The sequence below is a fragment of the Phoenix dactylifera genome, chromosome 14 (genome assembly GCF_051530095.1).
Source record: "Phoenix dactylifera cultivar Ajwa chromosome 14, Ajwa_hap1_PhDact_Kaust_v1.1, whole genome shotgun sequence".
In the NCBI taxonomy this organism is placed as follows: Eukaryota; Viridiplantae; Streptophyta; class Magnoliopsida; order Arecales; family Arecaceae; genus Phoenix; species Phoenix dactylifera.
In genome coordinates this window covers 24,265,756-24,277,250 of record NC_143203.1, presented here as the reverse complement: position 1 = coordinate 24,277,250, position 11,495 = coordinate 24,265,756, and the positions used below count along the sequence as shown (strand labels likewise).

The window sequence follows — 11,495 nt, the reverse complement described above, 5'->3', positions numbered from 1 at the left end:
GCATGATTAAGTTCTAACGGTTGTATGCACCGGATTTCGTAGGTTTGATGTCCAGCGGCTCACCCTGTCATAGCCGAAACGCACGATCACGTTGCAAGCCGTGAATGCGCGGAATACGCCGGGCTTCTTTATTTATTTATTTATTTATTTTTATACTAGTGGCTGCGGTTAACAAAATCAAAAAAAAAATATTAAATAAAAATTCCGGCACTCGGCCACGATCCATTCATGTAAAATTTTTAGAGTGGTGAGCCATATAGAAAGCAACCCAAATGTTCGTATAGTCATATGATGCCCTACACCCACTTTTATTAATATTAGAGAATAGATTCGGGGCGCGGCGGCGGGCGGCTACTTTCATTTTCAAGTCCAAGAGCGTGCAACCTAAATATAAATTAATGACAGTGGTATTTAGTATTGTAAGTTGTCATTGTATTGTCCTATTTGATGTATTTATAAATTATCGAAAATTTTATTATTTTTGATTTTTTCTATTTTTACGATGATTTGAAATTTTAATTATAATATATTGGAGAAGAATCTTTTGGTTATTGATAGTTATTTTACCAATTGGCACATAATTTCCTTTTGAGGCAGCTCTTGGTGTAAGGGCGTCTCTTTATTAAAAAGATTGCTTGATGAGATACTTAAACATAACCTTTCTTGGCTTGCACCATCTTGCAACCTATAAGTAGGGGTCATAGGATAGCATCAGAGCGACCAATTAGAGATAAGAAGATTTGTTGTTTTTTGTTTCCCAATTTTAGTATCTGGGGTGAGGATGCTAGTAAAACTAACAACACTTTGAACATACATGACATTATATCTTGCTTTCATAGACACTACATGCTGCATTTGTTTTTTTTTTTTTTTTTCTAAACACTTCTAGAGGGGTACCATATACTGTTCCGATATGAATTGAATGTTGCTATATTCATATAGGTATTCCTATTTTGTCAAAAGATGTGAATATGGATGTAGATATTAAACGGATACTAAAATTAGTATTTATATATACATATTAATATCTATTATTATTTTAAATGAATATGGATACAAATCAGATATTGGTTATATTCATATTTTTTCTATCCGAACAGATATAAGATGGATGTCATTTGGATGTAAATTAATTTTTCAGGAAAATTTTAAAATGAAAACTAACAAAAATAACTAGGTAAATTAAATGTTTACTAAATCATCACAAAGATTGACCTGGCTAAATGTCCTAGTCATTCATCTAACTAGGTTTGTATTTAAAATATTAAAATAATTCTTTAAAAAATAAAAATTACAATAAAAAAATATTGAAGAAAGAAGAAGGATGACGTTAAATTAAAAGAAAGAACAAACTATACACCTTAAGTTTTAATATTAAATATTACTATTGCTCTATAGCTGCAGTATAAACAACAAATAATCATAAATAGTTTATTTTCTAAGAGCTTGGGAGAAAGTTTCATACATAAATATAGGGATATAAAAATTTTATCGATATCATATGAATACTTTCAAAAATAAAGTTTTAGAAATTCCACAAAGAATGAAATTGAGTAATTTGTTTTTAATTTTTCTTTATCGCAGCCAATACTAAATGTTGTTGGTTGAGTGATTCTCTCTAGCTGGAAGATCAGAAGTTGCCCATTTTTCAGCCTTAATTCTTGTCATGTGGAGGAAGACACTTCCTTATTGAATTGCTTTCCCTAGTTTACAGGAAAGAAAGATGAGGTGAGAGAGAGGACCCCCATGGCTCTGCATTTGACATCATAGCATCTCATATTTAGACCACAAGATCCGTAGATGTCGAGTCATAGATGGATATTTGAATTTGGCTAGAACTTTCGAAAACAGAGCTTTTATTAATAAAGCTTTTAACAAAAAGCTATTTACTATTTATTAATTATATTTTTGAACTATTATAGGGCTTTAACACCTATTCGGTAACCAAACAAAAAAAAAAATCTTTAAGTATAAAAAAATAACAATTATAAAAACACTGCATAATATTTTTAATTTTTTAGCTCTTCGTATACAAAATATGCTTAATTTATAAAATATTTATTTTGAATAGTATAATATTAAAATATAATAACACTATACTAGTAAAATATGATTATTATGATATAATAATAATATCAACATAGAAAAAAAACATAGTATTGCGATAATATTAATATAATATTATATTATATCATAAATATAATATGTCTACTGAGTTTAGAATTACATAGTTATTTAGGAGAGAAACTCTAAATTAGAGTTTTTTTTCAGTAAAGATTTTTTTAGCTTGGATGATATATTTTCCTCTTCGGATGCGGAGGTTAGATATAACCTTTACTGTTCCTATTTTCTGGAAAAAGTGAAGGAATTGTAGCCGTATAAAATCAAGTGACCCAGATAAAAGAAATAAAAGACGAGAACATGTGCCTTAGGGTAGAGATGCGGGGAAGCTTCAAGTCATTGCACCTCTTTTTTTCTTTTTTTTTTTCTTCTTTTTTTTGGTATAATTACCACTGACATACGATGGATATAAATGCATGACATACGATGGATATAGAAAATAAAAGACTACATAAAGCTCTAGCACATACCTACAGTTCATCTAGGTAAAATTACTACTTTGTCTAAAAGCTTAAGCTGATAGGATGAAATAGATTTATTTATATATTCTATATTTTCTTACACTCTTCCTCACATATGGGCCGGACTTTCTTTTTAATGGGCGAGCCTAATATGTGAATTTTTTTTAATAATGGGGTTAAAGAGTGCGGAGACAGAATTCGAACTCAGGACCTCTGCTTTGATACCATTTGGACCTTTGACTGAGTTTAGAGATTGCTGAGAGTGTGATGAGTTGGAGTTGGTCATATGGTTAATAAAACCTCATGATAATGTTCGATTTACGAATGTAGCATTGGGGGGATTAATGCGGAGGGCCAAAGTGTGATTAAACCAATCAACAAGGCACATAGGAACGGGTAAACTAGGCATGACATGACAAACGAGCTTCAGCACTTTTCTTATAATACCACAAGGATCGATCATCTTAAACGAAGAGCATCGGCGAAAATACATGCAATTGATGGCACCGACCAATCCAACGTCCCGAAATTGTGCATGCAGCACGAATGGAGGACCGTAACTTACGAAGCGTACATATAGGCCACCTTGATTACGTGCAGGTGCACATACAAAAGGAGCATCCAAAATGAAAAATATAAAGATGTAAAACGAGCAGTAATCATTTATCGGGTTCCTTTCTCTTTTTTTTTTTGGTTTTCCTGTCACCTCCTACAGTAAAGTAATAGTAAAAAAGAAAAAAATAAATGAGAGGAAGGGAAAGGTGGTACATGATACAGTGGCGACGCGACGGTCCTCTCGATTCTCTATTCTCCACGAAGGATGTGATCCTTCATCCTTTCCCGTTACATTTGCTATTCTTTTCTGAAATCAGTTTGGCTTTTGCCTGTTCTCTCTCTCCCCTTCTGTTTCGGTGTCTGTACTCCGTACGTATGCAACTATTAAAACGTATTTGGTGGGTGGACACGTAGGTATATAGAAGTAGCGGTAGCATCAGCAGTAGAATACTGTACGCTGTACTGATTGATTGGGAAATATGATAGCTATGGTCTTCACACAGCTTCCTTCCTCCCTTTCGTCTTCCTCCACCACCACCACCAGCAGCAGTCTTTATGGTTTAGAGGTAGGTGATGGAGCGTCCCAACCTTTTCTTGTCTGTAACTAGACTAATAAAAAAAGGGAAAAAAGGTGACATGCGAACCTAATTTGTTGTCCTTTTTTCCTTGTTTCCTGCTTCTATCCTGGCACATAAAATAATGAACAATCAAAGGTTAGAAACACTACTTGAACATGAATCATTATTGCCTGCTAATGGTAGGCTAGTGATGAAAAGGCTGTCAACTTACTCCAACTGGGAGGAAAGGCTCCCTCGAGCTAACCTTTCGCCTCTTCACATCCTCACTGCTCCATGGCCAGAAGAGAACCTAATAGCATCACAGCAGCAGCGGTTTGAGCGTTGTTTCTTAGTACATAAATCATAACAACTTAAATAGAGTTGATAGTTGTGTACCTGGGCAGCTGGAAGAAGCATGAGCTGAAGGAAGCCATGTCATGCGTAGAAGAGTCGGGGAAAAACGCCGAGGTTATGAGATGGTTATTCTTGTTATTCTGAGAGAGGGAAGCGGAGGCTAAGTCCGCTTCGGCGGATGATGAATTAGAGAACGAGTTGCCGGCGAAGGAAGCTTTGGTTGGCGAGGCGAAGGGGCTATCCGGGAGGTTGTGCTCCACGCTGCTGATGCCATGGTCACAAAGAGTACGAAAAAAAATTAGAAAACACCAAACTAATGGTGAAAGCAATAAAACACAACCAGACAAAAACTATGGCCTCCTGACCTTGGAAATTAATGCATGGCAGAAGAGAGTAAATAGGGGTGGTTTTCTTTCGATAGTTTCTATGTAAACTTCAGATGATATTACCTTCCTTGGAGACGGCCATCTTCATTGGGGGTCGCCTCCTCGGCTGATTCCTCCTTGTCGGCAGCGGCGTTAGTATCGAGTGCTGGCTGGCGAGCAACACCGTGGGGGCTGTTGCCCTGCTGCTGCTCTGCCACTGCAGCTGCTGCCCCTGGGGAGATGCCTGTTGCCACTGCAGCAGTACTATTCAGGCTTCTATCAATAAACGGAAAGTGATGCATATAATGTACATCCCTCATTAACTCACCAACAATGTTACTTGTACTCTCTAAAACTAAAGATGATAGACACAGTGAAAGGGTTGCTAGTTAATTAACCTTGGGATGTTGCTTCTTCTTGGTTACTGAAGATCATTCCATCGGTTGAAGCAGTGACAATGGCGGATGTTGAGATGGTGGTGGTAGTGGCGGCGGTGGCGGTGGCGGTTATCTGGTTTCGGGTCTTGAGGTCGAGGAGCTGGAGGCCCATGAATCGCCGGCCTTGGAGCTCAATTGCCTGCTGGAGCTCCGCCACCTGCTGCTGCTCTTCTAGCTTCCTTCTCAGAATTGCCTCATGGCTGCTGCTGCTGCTGCTGTATAACATCCTTGGTCCTCCTGGAGAAAAGTTGGCAAGACTAATACGAATGAAGCTAAAATAGACTAAAAGGAGGTTGGAATGGCATCAATATGAAAAATGCTCACCAAGTTTAGACAGTTCAAAGGGGTCTCTGGAGTCTAGGCTAGTGGGAGTAGAACACCCGGAGAGATCCCCCCTCTCAGCCTGCTGCTGCTTTCTGAATCAGAGGGCACGAAGTAGAATTTGCAGTTTGTAGTCAAAAGATGAAACAAAGTGGTGGTTGATTTAGAAAGGAATGGGATTTGGAAGAGGAAAGGTGGAGTGCCTGTACTTGTCGGGGACTCTGCCCTTCTCCTTGTAGGGCTTGACGAGGACCCGGGCGTCGCAGACGAAGTGGGGGTTGCCCTTGGCGAGGATCAGCTTCACCGTCTCTGGGTAGACGAAGGTAACAAACCCAAACATCCTCTTCTCCTGGTGCGGTATCCTTACGTCCTGTACTGGCCCATAGATGCTTCAATCCCGCCCGGAAAACGTTAGAACCGAGTTAGTAAAGACTGCGAGCCTAAAAAAGATCATCTTTTTTACTTTTGGGACTTTAGCTGAACGCCAACCTGAAGTAGTTGAAGACGTCTTCCTCCCGGAAGGTGCTGTCGGCCGGGAAAGTGAGGTAGATCTGCCGCGACCCACGGTTCGACATTGCCGCAAGGTCGGTCCTTTCCATCCGAGACCACCTCGTGAACCTCTGCGTCTCGTCGCCGCCGAGCATAAGCGCCGCCGCTGCTGCCACCCTGTGAGAATTTTGATCACCCCATGAGATCGATTCGAGAAATGAACCGTGGGTCACCCCATGAGAAAGGAATGGGATTTTGATCACCCCATGAGATCGATTCGAGATGATGGAAATTGCGGAACTTTGTTTTTTTCGTGTAAAGGAGCTACCTTTGGCTTTCGATCTGCTGCTGGAGGAGAGAGTTGATGCATTTGATGGAGGACGAAGGCGAGGCCGGCACTGATCCAGTTGGGGAATAAGGGAAGGCGGAGGCCATGAGCCGGGAGGCGCCGCCCAAACTCTGGGATTTGTACCTAAGGAGAAGCTCTTGGCACTGTTGCTCGATGACGGGGTCCATCTTGCCGCCGGCAGCCGCCATGGTGGCGACGGCGGTGTCGTCGGGAACCCCGTGGAGGAACCGGCAGCTGGCGCCGTTCTTGCAGTACCCCTTGGCATAGTAGAGGCAAGGTCGCCACCCGAACCCCGCCCCGGCCGCGTCCGACCCGAGATAGGCGTCGGCGAGGGAGAAGCTCCGGCGATGGTGACCGCCGTTCTTCCCCCAGCCGCCGCCACCGACTATGGAGCAAGGTAAAAGCATGCCCTCCCCGCCGCTGCTCGGGCTCCGGCACTCCGCGGCGTCGTCCGGGTAGAAAAAGTCGCCGCCTTTTGGGCAGATCTGGAGGCCAAGAGCAGGGTTGGTGGCAGAGACCTGGACGGAGGATGCAGCGGGGTCGTTGAGGAAGGAGAGCTGCTCCTGGAGCTGGGACTCCTCGATGAGCTCCCCGCCACCGTAGAACGGCGACGCCACCGCTGGGTTGCTGGGGCTCACGAGCTCGGCCGATCCCTGGATATCGTCGCCTGGCGTGACGTTGTTCACATCTCTACTACTAGGGAAGACAGGAGGCGGAGCCCATGAGGTGGTGGAGCTGACGGCGAGGCCACCGAGGTGTCTAGGGGAGGAGTTCTGGCGGCCGAGGAGGAAGGAAGAGGGAGGGCCGCCTGTAGCGGCGGCGGAAGGGGTGGCGGGGACGAGGCCGAGCTCCTTGTGGGCCTTGAGGACGACTGAGTGGACGAGGGCCTCGGGGCCGAAGGCGAGGCGTATCATCTCCTTCTCGCTGTGGTCCTGGATCAAGAGGAGCCCCATGATCTTGGAGGCGTTCTTCGGGTCCAGGCTCTGGATCCGGGAAAAGACGATCCTCGTCGCCTCATAGGCGTCCATAGGATCGAAGAACAGCACAAAGACGAGACCTTGGAGATTCCCCCCTCTTCTCCTCTTTGTTCTCCTGCCCCGTTTCCTCGCTTTTTCAGCACAACCAACCACTGGACTGGAAAGAAAAAAGAAAACAAGGAAATAAAAAAGGAAAAGAAGCTCTTTTGAGTATTGGCATCAAAAGAAGGAAGGAAGAGAGAGAGAGAGAGAGCGCGAGAGAGAAGCAAGGAACTCTATTTATCACGCGGGTGGAAGGGAGGAGAGGAGCGAGTTCTCTTTCTTTCTTTCTTAAAAGACAAAAAAAAAAAAAATTCGCCGCTTTCCGGTTGTTTTTTTAGCTGCGAGGCTCTTTCCCCTTGCTTCTACACCGCTTTCTTTCTGACACCATTTCCCGAGGTGGTAGCGGTGGCGGTGGGGGAGGCGGAGGTCACGACAGCCGCCGACCGCCCTTCGCCGCCCTCTTCTTCGGCCGCATCACCGCCTCCATAGCTGTGAGAGAGAGAAAGAGAGAGAGAGAGCTAATTCTCCACTAGCTTATACTTCTGGTCTCTGTTTCTCTCTCTCTCTGTTGTCTTTATCTCTTCTCTAGTGATTTTTAGGCGGGAGGGATCTGAATGTACTCAAATAACTCTAAAGCTTGGAGCTTTGGGATAAAGTTTGAGACCTTACCTTGTTGTCTCTCTGTCCTCCGTCTCTCCCACGACCCCACGAACCCACCCTTCTCCTCCAGTGCTCAATTCCCTTTCTCCTGAACTATCGGTTTCGTGGTTTTGGGCCTCTCTCGCCCCTTTCCTTACGTGTTCCTGACTTGTTGCCGTCGTTGGTTATAATGCAGCTTTTTGTTTATAAACAAACACATAGCAAAACTTATATTTATAAAAATTAGATTACAACTGAATAGGTAACAGAGCAATCATATATTACGTTGATAATATAATGAGTCTAGAAAAAGTAGTGCCGACATGATATAAAAACTTAGGAGAGCGCCGCATTCTAAATTCAAACACAAAACCTGGTTCCAGTGTGAGCAGAGAGGGACGCTAGCTAATTGCTTGAAGTCATGCTGCTGTTGCTCTTCGATCATTTGTGTCAGACGCTATTTGAAATAAAAACACGATATTTACGTGTCCAAATGCACAACATGTTCCATTTGAGAAGGACACAATAAGATAGTTACACATAATTAGCTGTATGATTTTTTTTTTTATTGATGAAAATTTTACACGTTTTTAAAGCATTTATTGATAGTGCAATGTTATGTCCTGTCAATTAACCCATGAAGCTTGGCACTCGAAAGTGGGGGAGCGATGGTTTTCCCTTTTCTTTTTTTTTTGTCCTTTGGGGAATAGGATGAGTGCTGGGGTTTTCAGTGTCTACTCAATCACAACTTTTCCATATCGCCATAATGGATGCATGCAATCTATGTAGCTTTTTCAAGTCATATAGGTAAATGGTTTCCCTCTGCTCTTTCTGTGTCTCTCCATTTACCTCCCCGTCTCAATCTCTACTCTCTACGCCCCAGCTTTTACTATTACAAAAATATCATACATAATGATTATGAATACAACCAACAAAATTACATGTGCGCTTAGCTTTCAGAGTGGGGAATAGAGTTGGGCATTGGGCCGTGCCGGGCCGGCCCGGCCCAGGCCCACCGGGCTCGAGGTCTAAATGGGCCGTGCCTGGCCCGACCCGTTCAGCACAGAACAGTAGCCCGGCCCGGCCTCAGGCTCGTCTATTGGCGGGCCGTGCCTGGCACGGCCCGTCTGAAGAGGGGGGAGAAAAATAGCCGTTTCCAACGGCTATTTTGGAAAAATTCCAATTTTGCCCCTCCCAACAGTCCATTAAGGTGGCTTTATATTAATAAATCCTTAGTTTTCAATATGTATTAATTTATTAAAAAAATTTATGAAGCATTAATTTTTATGGGGCCAGGCCGGGCCTGGGCCGGCACGGCCCGTGGGCTAGAAACCCGTGACCCAGCACGGCCCGGCACGGCCCGCGGCCCGGCCCAGTGCCCAACTCTAGTGGGGATCAGCCCGTCGAAGGGTAGGATGGATATCCAATTGCTTCGATAAACCATGCTCCGCATGAGTTGTCGCATTGCAATTCAAGATATTTGGTACATATAATTCATGGACTACATGGTACGCATTGCACGATATTTTCTCTTTTAGAAATCTATAAGGATATTCGCTTTCACCTCGTAATAATCAACCGGCATTGCTTATTATCATATGCCGTCGCTTAATATTGATGAGCATTCTTATCGTTTCCCCAAATAAAATCGGTTGGGCCGAATTCTAAATGATTCAAATTAGAATTTTTGATTTCTTATTATTGAACTGGTTTGTCTGGAAAAGTCCATCCTCTGGACTTTTAAGGGGAAAAGGAGAAAAAGTGGCCAATTTAAGCATTAGGTAGGGGCCAAATGACCTAACCATCTTGGTAAGTCACTTTTGAGGCTAACATTAATCTGGCATATGGGTCAGATCTAACCAACCCAGCCTTCTTAAAGCTTGGCCAAAAACTTAAAAGGAAGACCAAGGTTTTGATCTCGGATGAGATCTTGATTTGTATTTTATATGCGCACCAAGCACCTACCAATAATATGCAAAATCTTAGCCTTTACCATCTTGGACAACATTAATTGACATATTCCGAGATATTGATCAATATGGTATTAATATATCGGTCAATATATTGCTTAGAAGAGCAATATCACGAAGCGAAGAGTACTAGATTTACTAATGTCTCTACCTTAGTTATCTCCTTTCTCTTTTATTTTTGTTGCTGCAGATCTTCGGATCGCTGATACAGGCTACTTCCATCGATATGTAAGACAACAAATAAGATTAGAGAACTCGTCGGAACTTTGCTCCGTCTGTGCCCTCCGATGTTTAAATTAGAAAGAATATTTCAGCAGGATAGAGTCCCATTTAGCTATGGATCTACCAGTTAAAGAGTCCTTGGGCCTATTTATAGTTAAGGATATAGAATCCCTCGAAATCGCATCTAACAGTCTGGGTCGTGTTGTGACCATCAAAGATTCCACTGTAACCGCATGAGATCCAACCACAATCATTTGTGTAGTAATGATAGCGGAACATACTGTAACCATGCGGATGCCAACCATAATTCGTGCCTCTAGTTGTGGTCTGAGGTGAGAGGGCTCGAATTAACTCCATACCTGAGGTGATTGGTTATTTGGGCGAACTGGAGTACTCACCCTTGGAAGTCAGCTGTTTCTACTCTGCTCGATTTTGTAATAGCTATCAGCTACCTCAGACCTGTCGACCAAACAAGTGTGAGTGCATTCGTTAGTATCCTGAAACCTGCACAAGCCGATTACTGAGCAGATTAAGCCGAAATATGATCTGAACTTTTGGTGTCAAACTGAAAACTTTCTCGCTTGTCAAAAGTTTTGGCAGAACTGTAAGATGCTGCTGAAGCCCAAAATCCGGCAACGGCCATGTCCAAATGGCGGTGTTAGTCCAAAATCTAGCAAATGGATTCCTAAGTACAGATTCATAATTGAGTTAAGTCCAAAATCCTTTGTCAGAAATTTAGCAATGATGTATCCAACACTCAAATCTGTCTATATTTGATTCAAAGGAACTTCAATACAGTTATTAGTTCAAGAAATAAATAAGGATACACGTTCCTTTGTGTTAGATCTATGGTGTGCATGGCTGATGGAGTGTGGAATATTTGAAATGGATGCAAGAGCAGGAACATGTATTCTTCTTTCATGCAAAGGATACAACTGGGATCCTACTGCTTATGTCTCAACTAAAGTGGTAGAATAATCTCTTTTATTTTTTTTTGGAAAATTGAAATGGTAGATTTGTCCTGCCTCGCTATCTAGCCTCTGATTTCCCTGAATATCCTTCAAATTGAGCTGAATACTGAAAACATCTCAATTGTGTCTAATGCCTTTTTAAACTGAAAATAATCTTAATTTCCTTAGAGCAGCAAACTAGCTTGAGCCAGGAATAAAGGGTAATGGGCTGAGCTATGAGGGGATAGTACTCAATAAATAAGGCTATTGGAAGATAGTTGAGTTGTCGAAGCCCCACCACGAAGCAAAACGGGAGTAGTTATTTTTTTTTTGAAATAACTCATATATATATATATATATATATATATATATATATATATATATATATATATATATATATATATATATATATATATATAATCTACCCTCTCACTCTATCCAAAATTCCGTATCCTCTAACAGTAGACTATGATGGAAACATTGCCCAATCAATATTTTAGCTGGTTTTCATGAGGTTGAAATTGGGTTTTACAATATATGTAGTTCAAGGACAAAAGTAGTGGCCTTTATAACATCATAATGGTTGTAGGCTCGTTTTGCTATGTTAAGTTATTTAGCATCATAATAGCCCTTTCTACAGTGAATAATTGCTGTTATTTGCACTTGTACTATTTATCTAAATAATA

The 11,495-nt window shown here is 42.0% G+C and overlaps 1 protein-coding gene across 22 annotated transcripts; it reads right to left on the bottom strand.

Annotated features, from left to right (window-relative positions):
• Nucleotides 1-3,224: 3,224 nt before the first annotated feature.
• Nucleotides 3,225-8,106, bottom strand: LOC103705894 (zinc finger CCCH domain-containing protein 53-like). Of its 22 annotated transcripts, none has more exons than XM_088710570.1 (10): nucleotides 7,698-8,106; nucleotides 5,989-7,143; nucleotides 5,661-5,837; nucleotides 5,381-5,560; nucleotides 5,175-5,266; nucleotides 4,812-5,087; nucleotides 4,498-4,666; nucleotides 4,091-4,309; nucleotides 3,927-4,004; nucleotides 3,225-3,821 (listed from the first exon to the last, which is right to left on the bottom strand). In XM_088710570.1, the coding sequence occupies exons 2-9, from the start codon at nucleotides 7,035-7,037 to the stop codon at nucleotides 3,971-3,973; spliced, it is 2,196 nt and encodes a 731-aa protein (XP_088566696.1). In that variant the 5' UTR covers nucleotides 7,038-7,143; nucleotides 7,698-8,106; the 3' UTR covers nucleotides 3,225-3,821; nucleotides 3,927-3,970. The 22 variants fall into 22 exon arrangements, 18 of the variants coding, with proteins under 18 accessions (XP_088566696.1, XP_038988280.2, XP_088566690.1 ...); XM_039132352.2 differs by having other exon boundaries at nucleotides 4,091-4,312; nucleotides 5,375-5,560; nucleotides 7,698-7,875; XM_088710564.1 differs by having other exon boundaries at nucleotides 5,375-5,560; nucleotides 7,698-7,875.
• Nucleotides 8,107-11,495: the final 3,389 nt, after the last annotated feature.

Coding starts and splice junctions, on each gene's coding strand:
- LOC103705894 (XM_039132352.2), bottom strand. CDS start 7,037: ATGGACGCCTATGAGGCGACGAGGATCGTCTTTTCCCGGATCCAGAGC. Junction 5,838..5,988: donor CAGCAGATCGAAAGCCAAAG/GTAGCTCCTTTA, acceptor AAATTCTCACAG/GGTGGCAGCAGCGGCGGCGC. Junction 5,088..5,174: donor CTTTGAACTGTCTAAACTTG/GTGAGCATTTTT, acceptor ACTTTTCTCCAG/GAGGACCAAGGATGTTATAC.